This window comes from Myxine glutinosa, chromosome 7, assembly GCF_964187855.1.
Source record: "Myxine glutinosa chromosome 7, kmMyxGlut1.1, whole genome shotgun sequence".
Taxonomy (NCBI): domain Eukaryota; kingdom Metazoa; phylum Chordata; class Myxini; order Myxiniformes; family Myxinidae; genus Myxine; species Myxine glutinosa.
In genome coordinates, this window is record NC_136267.1 from 5,154,927 (window position 1) to 5,173,253 (window position 18,327).

Genomic DNA, 18,327 nt, shown 5'->3' on the forward strand with positions numbered 1-18,327 from the left:
ACTACGACTAGAGAGGAAGTCCGCCAGCCATGCGTGGAGATTTCCATGGATACCAAAGGAGGAGAGTTTGATGAGCAGAGCGGGGTGCCAGACCGTATCGAAGGCACGTGATATGTCAAGTGAGACGGCTCTAATTTCCTGTTTGGCATTGAGGACCTCCATCCATTGTTGAGAAAGCAGAAGCAGCATGTTCAGAGTGGAGTGACCTGGTCTAAAACCAAATTGATGATCAGAGATCAAGCCATTGGAGAAGAGGAAAGATTTCATATCTGAAGCAATGATGGATTCCATGACTTTGCTGATAATTTGGAGAAGGCTGATTGGTCTGTAGTTACTGGGATCTGTTTTTGCACCTTTTTGTGTAAAGCGGTGATGTTGGCTGATTTCCAAGCAGATGGCAGATGACCTTGAGCAAAAGAGGGTGAAGAGAACAGAGAGAGGGAGTGAAAGAGCGGAAGAACAGGATTTTAGGACCCGTGGGCTGATGCCGTCAGGTCCAGTTGCAGAATCAGATTCGAGGGTTGACAAACTTTTCCACCTTGTCAGGAGGAAAGGACACAGAGTCCAGGAGCAGCTGGGTACGACTGGGTACGGTGGGCACAGAGAGGGATGGTTTTCGGACAAAAGATTTAGAGGCAAACACAGAGTTGAGGCATTCAGCTTTTTCACGTGCGGAGTCAGCTGTGTAGCCGTTTGAGGTAAGGGAGGGGATGGAGGGGGAACAAACACCAGAAACAGATTTGACCAGACGCCACCAGGATTTGGAAGAGGGAGACAGATAAGAGAGGTCGGTCTTGAGAACGGAGAGATATTGTTTCCTGGCTCTCCTGAGGGTGGACACACACTTGTTTCAGGCTTTGTGAAAGGAAATGAGATTTCCTTCCGTTGGATTTGCTTTCCAGTAGACGAAGGCAAGTTGTTTCTGGGCAACAGCCTCACCACAAGATTCCGTGTACCATGGACGGGAGGAAGGGTATGACAACTGAAGACGAGATGGGATAAATCTGTGCACGAGAGAGCGCAATTTACTTTGGAAGAATACCCAGGATGAGTTTATGTCAGAGGCGGTAGAGATGGGAGACCAGTCCAGATGATTGATGGCTGCTTGAAGACCGTGCCAGTTGGCCTGAGTGAAATGCCAGACTCGCCGACGCTGAGGAGGTTCTCTGTGAATGGTCAGAGAGATGTCCACATTAACAAGCACATGATCAGATGAGCCGATTGGAGCAGAAGAAGAGCAGCAGACATTTTCAGGGAAGTTAGTCATAACCAAGTCCAGAAGAGAAGATGCTCTGTTGACTGAGATCCGGGTCGGGAAATTGACAGATTGTGTCAGTCCCAGTGAGTCGCAGAAGTCCTTTGCTGAGGAGCCATGGCTGGTGAGAGAGGTACCCACACCCAGCCAACTGGCATGGTGACAATTGAAATCACCACATATGAGGAAGAGAGAGTTTGGATGAGTAGATAGAAGTTGGTCCATATTATCAGACAGCGAGATGTAGATGGAGTCATCACTGTTTGGTGGACGGTACAACACACATATGAACAAAAGGTGGGAGCGAAGGGGAAGCAATAGCCAGAGGTATTCCTGGGGTTGAGGTGGAGAGAGGGCAATGCAGGGCAAGTGAGGAAGATAGTTTTTGATAAAGATAGCAACCCCACCTCCAGGACGAGGCTCAGGTCTATCATACCGGAGGAGGGAGTAACCCGGGAGAGATACTAAGCAATCAGAGACATCATGAAGGAGGAAAATTTGTGTTCAGCAGATCACATCTTGTTTGTCAGAAGCAACCTGTATGGAGAAATCAGTCAAGTTTGAGCGAAGGTCCCGGATGTTTGAGGTCCATACCGTTAATGGAGAGGAAAAGGGAGCATCGGATACAGAACGGGGGGGGGGGGGGGGGGGAGGGGTAGGGTAAGATGTGGAAGAGGAGGAAGAGGTAGGGAGAGCTGTTGAAGGTGTGTCAGAGATTTCAGAATAGCTTGGAGAAAGGGAAGGATGGGGCAGACAAAAGGTTTGATGGTGATTGGGTGAGACACAGTGAGGTGTTATTTGAGGAGGGGGAAGAGCGAGGCAGAAGGTTGGGGGAGATGAAGGTGAGAGTTGGAAGGGGGAAGAAGCGGGGAGGACGCTTTGAGGAGGAGGGGTGAGAGGGGGGAAATGGAGAAGAAATGAGGGTGGGGAGATTTGAAGGGGAGCGGAAAGGGGGGAGTTTATGAGGGGAGGGGTTCGGGGAGAGTTTAGGAGGGAACGGACAAGGGGGGGGATTTGAAAGGGATGGGAGATGGGGGAGATTTGGAGGGGAGGGGTGAGGAAGGAGTCTAGGAGGGGAGGGGCGAGGGAGAGTCGAGGAGGGGAGGGTGTGGGGGGAGTTTAGGAGGGAAGGGGCAAGGGGGGAGATTTGAAAGGGATGGGTGATGGGAAGATTTGAAAGGGATGGGTGATGGGGAAGATTTGGAGGGGAGGGGCAAGGGGGAAGATTTGAAAGAGATGGGTGATGGGAAGATTTGAAGGGGAGGGGCAAGGGGGCGAGATTTGGAGGGGAGGGGCAAGGGGGTAGATTTGGAGGGGAGCTGTGATGGGGAAGTTTTGGAGGGGATGGGTGATGGGGAAGATTTGGAGGGGAGGGGTGAGATTGGATTTTAGAAAGTGTACGATTAATGGGAAACGAACATTTATTGCAAAATGAGTTTCTTGTGACCTTCGAGTCAAAAATACGTGTAAGGATGCTTGAGGGGGGGGGGGGGGGGCGGGGGGGGTGCAGTTGAGTTTTGGGAATGTATGAAAGAGGAACTGTAAGAGATGGGATTTTTTTTTGGAATGAATAGATTTGGTGAGCAAGTCGAAAGCAACCTTTTAAAGAAGAAGAAGAAAAAGGTGTTATAATATGTGACAGAATACAGTACTTCAGGGGAAAGTTTAAACATTTTTAAATTGAGCAGTGAAAACTATCTGGGGAAATGGAGGTGAAACACGTGATCGAAGAACGAACGAACGAATAAGAACAATGAATAAACGAATAAGAACAATTAATCGGCCAAAGAACAGAGAAGGAATTTTTTTTATTATTTTTTTGAGTTGAAATTTTAAACAAGGAAGTATGGGGTGAAAAGACTGGGAAAACTGAGAGAACGAAAGTAATTGGAGCACAATCGACGGACTGCTGAGAGAAAAACAAAGCCTCAAGGTAGGACACGATCACCTACAAGGCCTCAAAAGACGCGACATGAATTAACCGACGATTTTCTATACAGGTATGAAAAATTAACACTGAGAATCTTCCTAAGGATACACTATCGGTACACACACCGAAAGATAAATACAGTTTTGACAAAAACACAATTGTGAACAATTACTTAACTTCAAAAGCGTGAGCGCGTGGGACAGCTTCGAAAAGACGTGACCTTGCCGACAAAGATCTCGCGAGATCTCAAAATCTTTAAGGGTATTTTGGGTCTTTGAGGTGTTTTGGGGTCTTCAGGGTCTTTTGGGTCTTAAGAGGCTTTTGAGTCTGAAGGGTCTTTGGTGTCTTTTGGGTCTGCGGGGTCTTCAGGGGCTTTTGGGGTCTTCGGGGTGTTTTGGGTCTTCGGGGTGTTTTTGGTCTTCGGGGTGTTTTTGGTCTTCGGGGTGTTTTGGGTCTTCAGGGTGTTTTTGGGTTTTTGGGTATTCAGGGTCTTTTTGAGGCTCAGGGCCTTGAAGGGTATTTTGGGTCTTTGGGGTGTTTTGGGTCTTTGGGGGTCTTCAGGGTATGTTGGGCCTTTGGGGGTCTTCAGGGTATTTTGGGTCTTCAGGGGTCTTGGTGGTCTGAAGGGTCTTGGGGGAATTTAAAGGGTCGTCAAAGGTCTGAGGGGTCTCAGCAGTCTTAACGCAATTAAGAGGGTTAAATTAAGAGAGTGGTAATTTTATTTGAAGAAGAAGAAGACGTTTCCGTCGCATACCATACATGGTGAACCATATACGTTTGCTCTATTATAATAAGATTTCATCCAATTTTTGTTGTTCTTGTTTTTTTGTAAGGGGGTCATAAACAGCAGACAATATAGTTTCCTCCAGTTAGAATCATTGCAATTGCTGAAGCCATTACTGTTGTGGGCAGGCGGCCAAAATAGACAGAAGTAGTTTCGGCGATTTGTCGATCAGCGAATTTTGTATTCTGTCGTCTTTATCACTCTTGGTAGTTCTGAAAATGCTCCAAAATGAAAGGTGTGGCTTTTAAAGGATTATGACTTTACTCTGTAGTAACTTTTCGGCATATCATTCTGTACACATTCGATAGGGCGGCCATTTTTTTCCTGTGCCATTCATACATATGGAAAACTACCTTACTACTTCATGCTATTACAGGATGGTACCACCAATAAGCATCCACTAGAACGGCACTCGTTAGAGCACATACAGTCACGTGAAAAAGTAAGTACACCCCATGTAAAGTTTTGACTTTTTCAACATATTTCAACATACAGCTATTTGATCTTCATTTCAACAATATTGATAGATAAAGGTGATATAATATAACAAATATCATGAAGCATTTACATTTTGTAGTCCATTGTATAATTTAAATAAACATAAATGCAAATTTCACATGTGGAGAAAGTAAGTACACCCCTACATTTATCACTACTTCAAATACCTAAAATTTGAATCAGGTGCACCAGCTCAGGTGCAAATGATTAGAACATCGTTAGAGAGGATCTTGAAGGAACCTGTCTTATTTAAACCTCAGACATTTAGTTTGGTTTGCTCTTTGTTGTTGAAGTGTGCGGCGTCACCATGTCTAGATCAAAAGAGCTCACTGAGGCCTTCAGAAAGAAGGTAATAGATGCCTACGAGTCTGGGAAGGAATTTAAAAAGATCCCCAAACAATTTGAAATCAATCATTCGACTGTCCGGAAGATCATCTACAAGTGGAGAAGATTCCAAACAATTGCCAACTTGTTCAGGCCAGGCCGCCCCAGCAAGTTCAGCCCGAGAGCAGACCGCAAGATGCTGAAAGAAGTCTCTCAGAACCCCAGAATGTCATCACGGGACCGACAGGTAGCTCTTGCCACTGTTGATGTCAAAGTGCACGAGTCTACCATTAGAAAGAGGCTGCACAAATTTGATCTACATGGGAGGTGTGCCAGGAGGAAACCTTTGCTGTCCAGAAAGAACATCAGGGCAAGACTAAAGTTTGCCAATGAACACCTTGGCAAAGACCAGCACTTCTGGAACAATGTGCTCTGGACAGATGAGTCAAAGGTAGAGCTATTTGGCCACAGAAGACATGTGGCTACAAGAAGAAGGCAGAAGACTTGTTTGGCGAAAACCAAAGACAGCATTTGACCACAAGAACCTGATACCAACTGTAAAGCATGGTGGTGGAAATATTATGGTTTGGGGCAGCTTTGCTGCATCAGGGCCTGGGCACCTCACCATCATAGAATCCACTAGGAATTCTTCATTGTACCAGAGAGTGCTTGAGGATAATGTGAGGCTATCTGTCGGAGAGTTGAAGCTCAACCGAAGGTGGACTTTGCAACATGACAATAACCCCAAATATACCTGTAAATCCACCAAGGAATGGCTGAAAAGAAAGAAATGGAGGGTTCTGGAATGGCCAAGGCAAAGCCCGGATCTAAATCCCATCGAGATGTTGTGGGGGGATTTGAAACGAGCTATGCATGCAAGAAACCCCTCAAACATCACACAACTGAAAGAATTCTGCATGGAGGAGTGGGCAAAAATTTCTCCCAGTCGATGTCAGAGACTGGTAGACAGTTATAAGAAACGCCTACTTGAGGTTGTTTCTGCCAAAGGGGGCAATACCACCTGTTAGAGCCAAGGGTGTACTTACTTTTTCCACATGCGAAATTTGCATTTATGTTTATTTAAAGTACTAGGGCATGCCCGTACGTGGGTGCAATGCCCGTACGTGGGTACGTGGGTACGTGGGTGCGAGTACGGTGACAATCCCCCCCCTCTATTTACATGAAATGGTTTGGTCCATGAAATGTTTTGGTCCATTCGCAACGCCAAAGCGAACGGCGAACGCTTTACATGAAATGGTTTGGTGCATGAAATGTTTTGGTCCATTCGCAACGCCAAAGCGAACGGCGAACGGCTTGCGAGTACAGTGACAATCCCCCCCCTCTATTTACATGAAATGGTTTTAATTAGTTTTAAAACATAGTTTAACGCCAACATAGCGGCAACATAGTTTGCCAACGTGAAATAAATGAATACGCTCTCAAATGTGCCGTCCGAGGCAGAGTGTGTTCGCCACGTTCGGCACACGCGATAGCTCGCTGCTCTCTGATTGGTTGAATCGTTTTTTGGACATAGCTCGGTAAGTACTTGTCCGATTAATATGAAACCTTGAAAAGGCACATCCTCGGGTCCCCAGCAATATACCTGGCAAGTTTAAAGTATATCGGACCCGTGGTTGTCGAGAAACAGCGGTCACAGACAAACAAACAAACAAACACACATACAGAGATTACTGGAATTATAGATAGACTAGGGCATGCCCGTACTATATATAAGCTAGGACGTGCCCGTACGTGGGTGCCCGTTCCTTGCCAAAAAAAAAAAAAAAAAATTTGTGTAGGGGTGTGTGTGTGTAAACATCCTAGGGCGTGCCCGTACGTGGGTGCAAAAAAACATGCGTGCAAACAACAACAACAAAAAAAAACTTTGAAACCACGTGGCAGTAACGACCACAGAACCCCCCCCCCTCTATTTACATGAATGGTTTGGTCCATTCGCAACGACCACAGAACCCCCCCCTCTATTTACATGAAATGGTTTGGTCCAAAGCGAACGGCTTGCGGTGTTTGGTAAAGAAATCGCCATAGCTCGGTAACTACTTGTCCGATTAATTTCAAACCTTGAAAAGGCACATCCTCGGGTCCCCAGCAATATACCTGGCAAGTTTCAAGTATATCGGACCGGTAGTTGTCGAGAAACAGCGGTCACAGACAAACATACACACATACACACATACAAACACACATACACACAGAGATTAATGGAATTATAGATAGATACAATGGACTACAAAATGTAAATGTTTCATGATATTTGTTATATTATATCACCTTTATCTATCAATATTGTTGAAATGAAGATCAAATAGCTGTATATTGAAATATGTTGAAAAAAATCAAAACTTTACATGGGGTGTACTTACTTTTTCACATGACTATCTCCACCAGGCTGAACAATTTACGTTTTGTATCCCTCTAATAGGATGGATATGGATACGCTCCTTGAAAATCCAATTGGCTTGTTTTTGTTACCGACCCAACTCATCCACCCAAGTTTCGTCCGAATCCATTCACAACTTTTTGAGATGTCGTGCAATATATAATTTTTGGCCCTATCTCTCAATGGTGAAGAATCACCTAAAAAAGTATCGGATCCGGATTCGGATCTCACCCAAAATCTAATCAATTCTTCCTTGTCACACACCGGACCCGTCATGTCCACCAAGTTTAGTCCAAATACTTCAATAACTTTTTCAGATATCCTGTACTCTATCGTTTATAACCTTTTCACTCAATGGTGAAGAATCACTTTTAAAAAATTCTCAGATCCTAATCCGAATCCGGTTCTTCATCAAAATCTAATCACCTCGTCCTTCTCACACACCCTACATGCCCACCAAAGTTCGTCCGAATCTGTCCACAACTTGTTTAGATATCCTGTTGACAGCCAGACAGTCAGACAGACAGACAGGGTAAAAACATAACTACCTCCCACCTTCGGTGGCAGAGGTACAATTAGATGGATCCCAAAGGGATCTTGAAGACGATCACTGAACAGCATAAATCTTCCAAACGAATCTCAAGTTATATTATGAGCACACACAAAGATGGTTTTTCAATTTGTGACAGTCAGGCACAACACATGCTGCACACGGCCAAACACACCTGAGAAGGATCACAAGGTCTGCGTCTCCCGATAGGCGCTGCAGGCCTGCAGTGGCCTCACTGCGGACAAACTGGATCTTTTCCCTGGAAAACAAGGCACAGCAGTAGAGTAAGTCTGTCCTGTGTGCACGTAGCCAGTCCACAGTGCATGCATGCAGTCGGTCTGCGGTGTGCTTGCAGTCGGTATGTGGTGGGCTTGCAGTCGGTATGTGGTGCGTGCATCGATTCGGTCTGCGGTGCGTGCACAGAGTCGGTCCGTGGTACGTGCATCCAGATGGTCTGCGTTACGTACATGCAGTCGGGTCTGTGTTACGTGCATGCAGTCGGTCTGTGTTACGTGCATGCAGTCGGTCTGTGGTGCGTGCATGCAGTCGGTCTGCAGTGCGTGCGTGCATGCGTGCATGCAGTCGGTCTGCGGTGCATGCATGCAGTCGGTCTGCAGTGCGTGCGTGCATGCAGTCGGTCTGCGGTGCGTGCGTGTATGCAGTCGGTTTGCGGTGCGTGCATGCAGTCGGTCTGCGGTGCATGCATGCAGTCGGTCTGCGGTGCGTGTATGCAGTCGGTCTGTGGTGCGTGCATGCAATCGGTCTGCGGTGCGTGCATGCAGTCTGTCTGCGGTGCGTGCATGCAGTCGGTCTGCGGTCCGTGCGTGCATGCAGTCGGTCTGCGGTGCGTGCGTGTATGCAGTCTGTCTGCGGCGCGTGCATGCATGCAGTCGGTTTGCGGTGCGTGCATGCAGTCAGTCTGCGGTGTGTGCATGCATGCAGTCGGTCTGCGGTGCGTGCGTGCATACAGTCAGTCTTCGATGCGTACATCCAGTCGATCTGCTTGTTCAGAGTCAGTCTGCGGTGCGTGTTTGTAGTCGGTCTGTGGTGCGCTTGCAGTCGGTCCACAGTGCGTGCATGGATTTGGTCTGCGGTACGTCCACTGAGTCGGGCCGTGGTGCATGCATGGAGTCGGTCTGCGGGGGGTGCACAGAGTCGGGCTGTGGTGCGTGCATGGAGTCGGTATACGGTGCGTGCACAGAGTCGTTCTGCGGTACGTGCACTGAGTCAGGCTGCGGTGCATGCATGGAGTCGGGCTGCGGGGGGTGCACAGAGTCGGGCTGTGGTGCGTGCACAGAATCGTTCTGCGGTACGTGCACTGAGTCGGGCTGCGGTGCATGCATGGAGTCGGGCTGCGGTGCGTGCATGGAGTCGGTCTGCGGTGCGTGCATGGAGTCGGTCTGCGGTGCATGCATGGAGTCAGTCTGCGGTGCATGCATGGAGTCGGTCTGCGGTGCGTGCATGGAGTCGGTCTGCGGTGCGTGCATGGAGTTGGTCTGCGGTGCGTGCATGGAGTCGGTCTGCGGTGCGGGAGGAAAATACAGATGGTATTACCCAATCGATTCATGATGCTTTCTATCACTCTCATTTTTATTAATTGTCACTCCAATTGTGGGTGGATATTATGGGGGATTCAATCTGCTTCCCAACAAATTCTCTGTCCCACCCATATTGGTGGCCATACCATGTATGTAATTTTAACCAGTGATATTGATCAGGTGATTGACAGATTCTAAAATCCTCCCTTGGTATAACTACCACTTAATCAATTTTATCTATCAAATATTGATTTGACATTTGAACATTTAATCAAATTTTATCAAATTTGAACACACTGCATTTTATCTCATATAAAAATTAATGAATTGTTGAAAAGGCGACGAAAGATGAAACAAAATACTCGTGAGGAAAAGAAAAACAACATCGGTATGGTGTTGGTAAGCAGTAGCCATGGTCATATGTTTCCGGCATCAAAGTAATAATGTGTTCAACATTAAAATGGCAGCAAGTGAGATTACAAAGCAGGTGGAAGAGGGAACCATCATGGAAACATGAAGCTTCACGAAATTTAAAGACTATTTGCTGCACAGTGTGGGTATAAGTATTGTTAAGCAAATCTGTATTTAAGAAGCACCTTGGGACAAGTCGTTTATGCAGAGCAAGACTATTAATAAATTTGTAGGGGCCCGGAACATCAGTACAATGTAAAATGTGACCAAGTCCTCAACTCTCTACCCCCCACCCCCACCCAAACCCCAAGTCCTCAACTCTCTACCCCCCACCCCCATCCAAACCCCAAGTCCTCAACTCTCTACCCCCCACCCCCACCCAAACCCCAAGTCCTCAACTCTCTACCCCCCACCCCCACCCCAAGTCCTCAACTCTCTACCCCCCCCCCCCATCCCCACCCAAACCCCAAGTCCTTAACTCTCTAACCCCCACCCTCCTCCAAACCCCAAATCCTCAAACTCCCCCTCCAAATCCCAGGGCTTCAATCCCTTCCTCACTCCAAGCCTTTAAACCCATTCCACACTCACGCCACCACAATTCCTGGATACCATCCGACCCCCCACTGAACACAGACACATGATGGCCCATTGAACGCGGTCGTCTGTCAACTCACAATCCCGAGAGATATGCGGAAACCCCGTGGAATTGAAACTCTCAAATGACCATGACCAGCCTAATTGGGCCAATAAACGACCCTAAACCATCATCTTCTTCCTGATGCATAAGTACGTCGCCGATTTATGTCGAGTCTATTTGCGTCGTTTCGATAGAACGCTGTTAACACATTGTGGGGCATAAGCGTCACATGCTGTCTCTTTGTCCTGCTGGAGACTCGCAGTGTCATAATTGTGGACGGAAAGGACATTTTGCAAAAGTTTGCCGTGCAGCTAAAACGCGGCGCTCCACCCTCGCTGGGGCTGACTTACTCACTGGAGCCAACACTTCCCGGGCTGCGCGTGCTGGGGACCCCGGGCTATCGCATGGCCTCACTCGAGCTGTGCTTCCGGTCCTCGTGGAGGGAGAATCGGCTGACGCTCTGATTGATACAGGGAGCAGTACCAGTTTCGTTAGTCAAGCTCTGGTGCAGAGATATGGGTGGACCATTGGCCGAGCTACACGACGCATCTATATGGCCTCTTCGGGGTTGTACACTCACACTAAGGGCTTGTGCATGGTTAATTTGGTTATCAAAGATGTGGAATATTCTGATGTTAAACTCTTAATAATGCCGGATCTGTGCGTGGATGTGCTGCTGGGACATGATTTCTTGCAGAGACATGGCCGCCTCGAGATGCGGGTTGGACGTGGGGAGAATACACTTTCGGTCTGCGGACTGGCTGAGATGGCTATAGAGCCACCGGCTCTCTTTCCTAGTTTGACGGCCGACTGTAAACCGCAAACAGTAAAGTCTAGGCGGTATACTTGTTTGGACACGCTGTTCATTGCTGACGAGACCGGGCGATTGCTGCGAGAAGGGATCATAGAGCCGAGTACTTCCCCGTGGAGGGCTCAGGTGCTCGTGGTGCATTCGGACAACCATAGGAAGCGCCTAGTCGTCGATTATTCGCAGACTATAAATAGATTCACTCAGTTGGACGCGTACCCGTTACCCAAGATGGATGATCTAGTACGCGACGTGGCTAAGTACCGAGTGTTTAGCACACTGGACTTGAAAAGTGCACATCATCAGATCCCGATACGCGAGACGGACAAACCCTATACGGGGTTCGAATCTGGCCAGAGGCTATATCAATTTCGCGCATACCCTTCGGGGTGACAAACGGGGTGGCATGCTTTCAACGCGCAATCGATGACATTGTGGCAAAAGAGCAATTAAAAGACATTTTCGTGTACGTTGATAATGTGACGATCTGTGGGCACGCTCTGGACGATCACGACGCCAACTTGCGGCGATTCCTGGACATGGCAAAAAAGTACAATCTGACCTTCAATGAGGATAAGTGCCATTAAGCGGCCAGGACAATCAACCTCCCCGGGTACACGGTGATTTTGGGAGTGGGGGGGGGGGGGGGGGGGGAGGGGGGGATAAAACCTGACGCCGAGCGCCTGCGACCTTTGCTTGACATGGTGCCTCCAAGTGAGAAGTCCTTGTTGCGGCGGGTCTTAGGGCTATTCGCCCATTATTCACGGTGGGTGCAGGGTTACTCGGAGAAGATTAAGCCATTGGTTGATTGTAATGCTTTCCCCAAATCTATGGCTGCCAAGGCCTTTCCAGCAGCTGAAGGAAGATATCGCCAAGGTGGGGGTGACCTCCATAGACGACGCAATACCGTTATTGGTCGAGACAGACGTCTCGGGTTGTGTGATTGCAGCGACTCTCACACAAGGGGGTCGACCTGTGGCCTTCTTTTCACGCACTCTGACCCAGAGTGAACGCCGCCACTCTATCGAGAAGGAGGCGTACGATATCATGGAGGCGGTTAGGCGGTGGCGCCACTTGCTTCTGGGCAAGGAGTTTCAGCTAATGACCAATCAAAAGTCTGTCGCGTTTATGTACGACCATCGGCACGTACAACGCATTAAGAATGAGAAAATATCGAGATGGAGCATAGAACTGGCTGATTATTGTTACAAAATAGTCTACCGGCCGGGTCGGGAGAATCTGGCCGCCGACGCTCTGTCAAGACCGGTCTGTGCGGGTATGGATCCCTTACCCCCAGATTTACAGATCATACATGAATCATTGTGTCATCCGAGGGTAACGCGACTCGCCCATTTTGTTTGTTGCTGCAATCTACCCTTCTCGGTGAACGATGTACGATGCCTATGCCGAAAGTGTCCAGTGAGCGCTGAGCTAAAACCCAGGCTCTAAAAGCTGCCTATGTGAACTCTGGTTCAGGCTGGACGCCCTTGGGAGAGACTAGGCATAGATTTTAAGGGGCCGCTACATATATCAGGGCCGCATCGCTACATGCTCACGGTTGTGGATGAATACTCTCGTTTTCCCTTCGCATTTACGTGCACGGATATGTCAACGGCTACGGTGATCTGATGCCTGCGTCAGCTGTTTCTGTTGTTCGGGTATCTGGCTTTCGTCCACTCTGATCGGGGAGCTGCGTTTATGTCCCAGGAGGTGAGGTCTTTTCTCCTAGAGCGAGGTATCGCTGCTAGTCGGACTACCCCATATCATCCGCAAGGTAACGGTCAGGTAGAGCGGCTTAATGGAATTGTCTGAAAGGCGGTGGAGATGGGTCTGAGGACCCGGTCACCGAGTCATAACCAATGGAGCAGGGTCTTGCCAGAGGCTCTACACACGATTCGTACCCTGTTATGTACCGCCACTATTGAAACGCCCCACGATCGGATGTTCCGTTACCAGAGACGCAGCGCAAGTGGTCGATCGTTGCCTGGCTGGCTAGCCGAGCCGGGGCCTGCGTATTTGAAGCGAATGATTCGTCAGAGTAAATACGAGCCAGCGGTTGACCGGGTAGAAGTGCTTGAGGCAAATCCGGATTATGCACACGTACGGATGGGCGATGGACGTTTGGTCACCGTGTCGGTGTCGCATCTAGCTCCGTGTGGGGAGAGTCCCGGCGCCGGGCCAAGTGACGAGCGGGGTACAGTGGAGCCGATTACTCTGTCCTCGCCGGAGCCAAGCCTACCTTCCATGCCCAGGGTTTTGGAACCGGGGGAGGAGGGGGATGTAATTCCCGGGAGGTCGTTCAGGTTGGATTCGAACAACCAGGGCGCCGGAAGTGAATCCGTTCACTATAGGACTCGGGCCGGACGTGAAAATCGCAGGCCGCAGTGTTTGGGATGGTAGCTGGTACCCTGGCGGTGGGGATGCTATCTCGCGGACCATGCTATTGATCTATGGTATATGCGTGAGAGCTTGCTGGACATTTAATAGATAGACCGATGTTATATGCATGCGGCCTTGCTGGAAATTTAATTGGTGGGTGAATGTGATGAAATTATGGCATTACATCTGATGCAGTTCTCTCTCTTGTGGTCACACCTTTATAAGTAAGTTGGATTGAGGGTGAGGGGACTGTCTGCTTGAGACCGAGTTAGAGTTGGTAAGCTTTGTATGTTTCTTGCTCATGGCTCATTTGCATAATAATACTTTATATTACTGCTTGCTTATTGTATGCCATTCTTTTGTAGATGAGTGGAGACTTGATTGAATAAAAGCTCATGCTACGGAGTTTGTGGAATGTTCATTTCATCACATACAGTACAGTGTACTTTCGTTCATGTTCATCCGAAATGCAGGGTATGTATCTTCGTGAATAAACTGTGTAAATAAATGCTTCTCATGTCTGTTGTTCTCCCTCCCCGTTGATTTATCAAATACACACAGAGGTCACTCGGTCTCTGAGTGATTTGAGTTGCCCTGATTACAAACGCCTCCAGATATTAATCGTCCATTAAAGGACGATTAGGTTTGGGACAAATAGAGTCTGCATGGAAAGGACCCCAGGTCTGGTGCGGTGACCACTCGCACCGCCATTTTGGGTGGTGCGTGTAAACGAGCACCAGCACATCGCTTAGCTGGCTCAGAAGTTCCAAGAAAGCACTATAATGCCCACCTTTTCATACCTGTACTCCCTCCACTCTCAACCTGCACAATTAAATTATCTACAGGTGTACAACTGTACATACATTATTTAAATCATGTTCTGTATTGGTTTAATTAATTTTTGTCTCTATGTACTTAAGTGAAGGTTAAGTTAAGTTAGGGTAACCAAAATGTTTTCCCTGGCAACGCAAGTACTGAAGTATGAGGCATATACTTACTGTGGCCTTCACAAGGACCATGACTCCTATCGGCTCCAACCTTCTGATATTTGATCATTCTTTTAGCAGACGCTTTGGTCATTTTACACTGAAGGGAAAACTTACAGGGAAGCCTGGCGATTGTGAATATGACATCTCTGAGATGAGACTTTGGCTTAACAAAGCATCCACATCATGGCCGTATGATTTTTCAGCGGAAATTTGTAGGTGGATTCAGGCCAGCTGTTCAGCCAATGGGTGGAAAGGAATGTTACACACCGAGGGGCAGATGGACAAACAAGCATATTATTATTCCCCACCGAGGCCATGAGAAAGCAACCACACTGAAGGGACATGACATGTCTGAAGATGGAGGCAACATTTAAAAGGTAATGCAAATATTGCTTTTGTAATTCGGAAGTATTGCTAGAAGTGTTAACGACAGTTCAAGTCAAATTTGAAGCATTTTTATAACAATGCAACAATAACACTGACAGCTCGCAGAGCTACTGTTTCAAAGATCCTTGTAAATGAATGAAAACCTCGTAACTTTGCGCCCATGAAAATGAAACTTTTAAACAAATGACGGCACAAAATAACAAAACTCTGTGACACATTTGGATTTAATTACATTAATGAACAGGTTAAAATAATTAAATTGATATGTGGGAAAATTACATGCCCAGACCAGGAATCGAACCCAGGTCCTCTGGAAGAGCATTGGAAAGGTTTTGCAGAGGACCTGGGTTTGATTCCTGGTCTGGGCATGTAATTTTCCCACATATATCAATACATTTGGATTTATCTCTGTGGTTGGGAAGGTATGTTTCTTCCACCACCGACCCTCCTTCCACAATCATGGGAACACAAGCTATAATAATAAAAGGCAGTGTCCGTCCAACCGTCTGTCTCCATAGCTCCAAAACCATGAAACCTAGCAACCCCAAACTTTGCAGGCATACACCTGGACCTCCAAAAGATTGCGATGATGAAAACTGGATGTTTGGTGTGTTATAACTACACATCGGATTTTTATGTGAAAAAAGAAAAAATATTTTTTCACATAAAACGGCTTTTTTGTGCGCAAAATTTTTTTTGGGTATTTTCGGAGCAAAAAAAATATTTCGCCCTTTTTCGGGAAAAATAAAATAAAATGCCCTTTTTGGTCGAAAATGTCTGGCAACGCTAAAAAAAATTGGGGAATTTTTCGAAATTTTTAACTGCGATCGAAATTTTTAACTGCGATCAATCTCAAAAACAAAACGTTGCGTCCACTTGCGTGCGTTGCGTCCCCAGCGTGTACAGCAGTGAGGCGGTGTACTACAGTGAGAGAGTGTACACAAAGTGTGAACAAGTCTATCAAGATGAGTGCTGCTCTTCGTGACAAGTGGCTGAAGGAATTCAACGCTGGCGGCGATGGGGCCACCTTCAAGTACGTGTCGAGTGACACGGCTTTCTGTCAAGCTTGTGAAAAGACTTTCCGGGCGAAGCAGAAGTCTGAGCTGGCCCAACATGTCCGAGGAGACCGCCACAAGAGCAACTTGGCCTTGAAGAAGAAGAGGACGGTCATGCAAGCCACCATCGAGGACTTTGGTGGCGGAAAGAGGCACAAGTGCGACGCCGTGGCTCAGGAGCTGTGCCAGGCCATGCTGGCTGCTGGCATCCTCCCATGGTCGAAATTGGAAAACCCTGCCCTCCGGTCGTTCCTGGAGAAGCACATCACTCTCCAGATCCCCGATGAAAGCTGGATTCGAAAGCACTACCTCGACAAGTGCTACGACGAGGCCTTGCCGGGGATCCGTGCCGACCTCGGACAGCAGCCCATCTGGCTGTCCGTCGACGAGACGACCGATTCGGCAGGTCGATATGTGGCCAACATCATCGCGGGACGCTTGTCCAAGGAGGGGTACTTTCGTCCCCACCTCGTCCAGTGCATGTTTCTGGAGGAGATCAACTCCGGGGAGATCGTGCGCGCAGTCAATGACACGCTGCGCTATCTTTGGCCTGATTTCAAGCTGGAGTGCCTCAAGGTCCTCGTCAGCGACGCCGCGGCCTATATGATTAAGGCCGGCCATGCCCTGAAGGAACTCTTCCCGGACTTGCTGCATGTGACTTGCGTTGCCCACGCGCTCCACCGTGTCTGCGAGACAGTCCGAGAAATGTTCAAGGACGTCAACGACCTGATTGCCACGACGAAGAAGGTGTTCGTCAAAGCCCTGTCGCGTGTTGTCCTTTGGAAGGAGCAGCAGCCCAATCTTTCTCTCCCCCCGGAGCCCATTCTGACTCGGTGGGGGACGTGGATCGACGCCGCGGTGTTTTACGCCGAGCACTTCGAGGCCGTCAAGGACATTGTGGACCAGCTGAACGATGACGACACGATGGCAATCCGGAGTGCCAAGGACCTGTTCGGAAAGGCGGACATCAAGCTCAGTTTGGTCTTCTTAAATGCCCACGTATCGTTCATCCCGAAGATCCTTAAGCAGCTGGAGGAGGCCGGCATGGAGCTGGTCAAGGCCTTCCAGCTCCTTGATCAGGCCAAGGAAGAGCTCGAAAAGATCCGAGGCTGCCGTAAGGAGATCCTGCTCACCAAGTTCAAGGCGGTGCTGCAGCGCAATCCCGACATTGGTGTGCTGAGGACAGTGGCTTTGATCCTGGATGGAGATCAGCACGGATCTGAGGTTGGTGTGCCGGCTGGAGTCAAGCTTGCCGACATCCCCCTCTTGAGGTACTGCCTCATCGTCAGCGTCGACGTGGAAAGGTCCTTCTCCGTCTACAGAAACGTCCTCACCGACCGCCGACACCGCCTCACCAAGGAGAACATTACCAAGACTAGAACGGGCACTCGGTAGAGCGCATACCTTCGCCGCAGCTACTGTTCTGTACTTGGCATGGGAGTGTAGGGAACAGAACAACAAAAATACGATTTTGACCTTTTCGTGACCTTGACCTTGACCTTTGACCCGATTGCTCCCAAAATCTAATCAAATGTGTCCCGTATAATAACCAATCATCCCACCAAATTTCATGCAATTCGGTTGAATACTTTTTGAGTTATGCGAATAACATACACACACACACACAGACATACAAATAAATACACAGCGATCAAAACATAACCTTCCGCTTTTGCGAAGGTAATAATGATTTCAAACACCTACTTTAACCGTTCCTAAAAGGGTTCCTAAAAGGCAATCTTGTCAATTTCTTCTAGTCCTCTACTTATCAAACAATGCGGTTGCAATAAAGGTACCTGAGCGTCATTTTTTACCTGTTTACTAGCCCAGAGTGCTTAATGTTGTGCAGGAAAAAGCTTACCATTTTTTGTTCTTTTTTTGACTGATTTCTGAAAAACCTGGTAATAATAAAAAATGAATAAAACGGGGGAAAAAAATATTTCGGGATTTTTTCACATAAAAAAAAAAAAATTCCGCTTTTCAAAACATAAAAGGCCTATTTTCTTAACATAAAAATCCGTAGTCTAGTTATAACACCCTTTTTGAAGATGATTAACGAGGTGATCATCAGAATAAAACCCGATGTGGTGGCTTACCAACATGGTGGCCCGCCATCTTGGTCAGCCCACTGTACCTCTCTGGCTTCTTAAGCCAACCATTTGGTTTTGGCCTACTCAAACGTGCCTTGCCTTGGAAACATGAACGATTATCATTACATAATTGAAGCATATCATCAAAATTTGGATTCGGATATGAGCATTGGATGCTGTAGACGAAATAATCTCCAAATCTGGAGTGAAATCTGACAAAATTTACCATTTCTAGCGAGCGATTTTTATGACTAGGTGTATATATTCATTTATTTAAGAGAGGCTGTGATTCTG

At 47.7% G+C, this 18,327-nt stretch overlaps 1 protein-coding gene across 4 annotated transcripts in view; it reads right to left on the reverse strand.

Moving 5' to 3' along the window:
* LOC137412114 (E3 ubiquitin-protein ligase HECW2) overlaps positions 1-18,327 on the reverse strand; it is a 318,934-nt gene that overhangs the window by 72,846 nt on the left and 227,761 nt on the right. For all 4 annotated transcript variants that reach the window (XM_078781247.1, XM_078781243.1, XM_078781246.1 and 1 more), the window contains one exon: positions 7,915-7,998. In XM_078781247.1, coding sequence (XP_078637373.1) covers positions 7,915-7,998 — 84 coding nt within the window. The remainder of the gene's footprint in view (positions 1-7,914; positions 7,999-18,327) is intronic.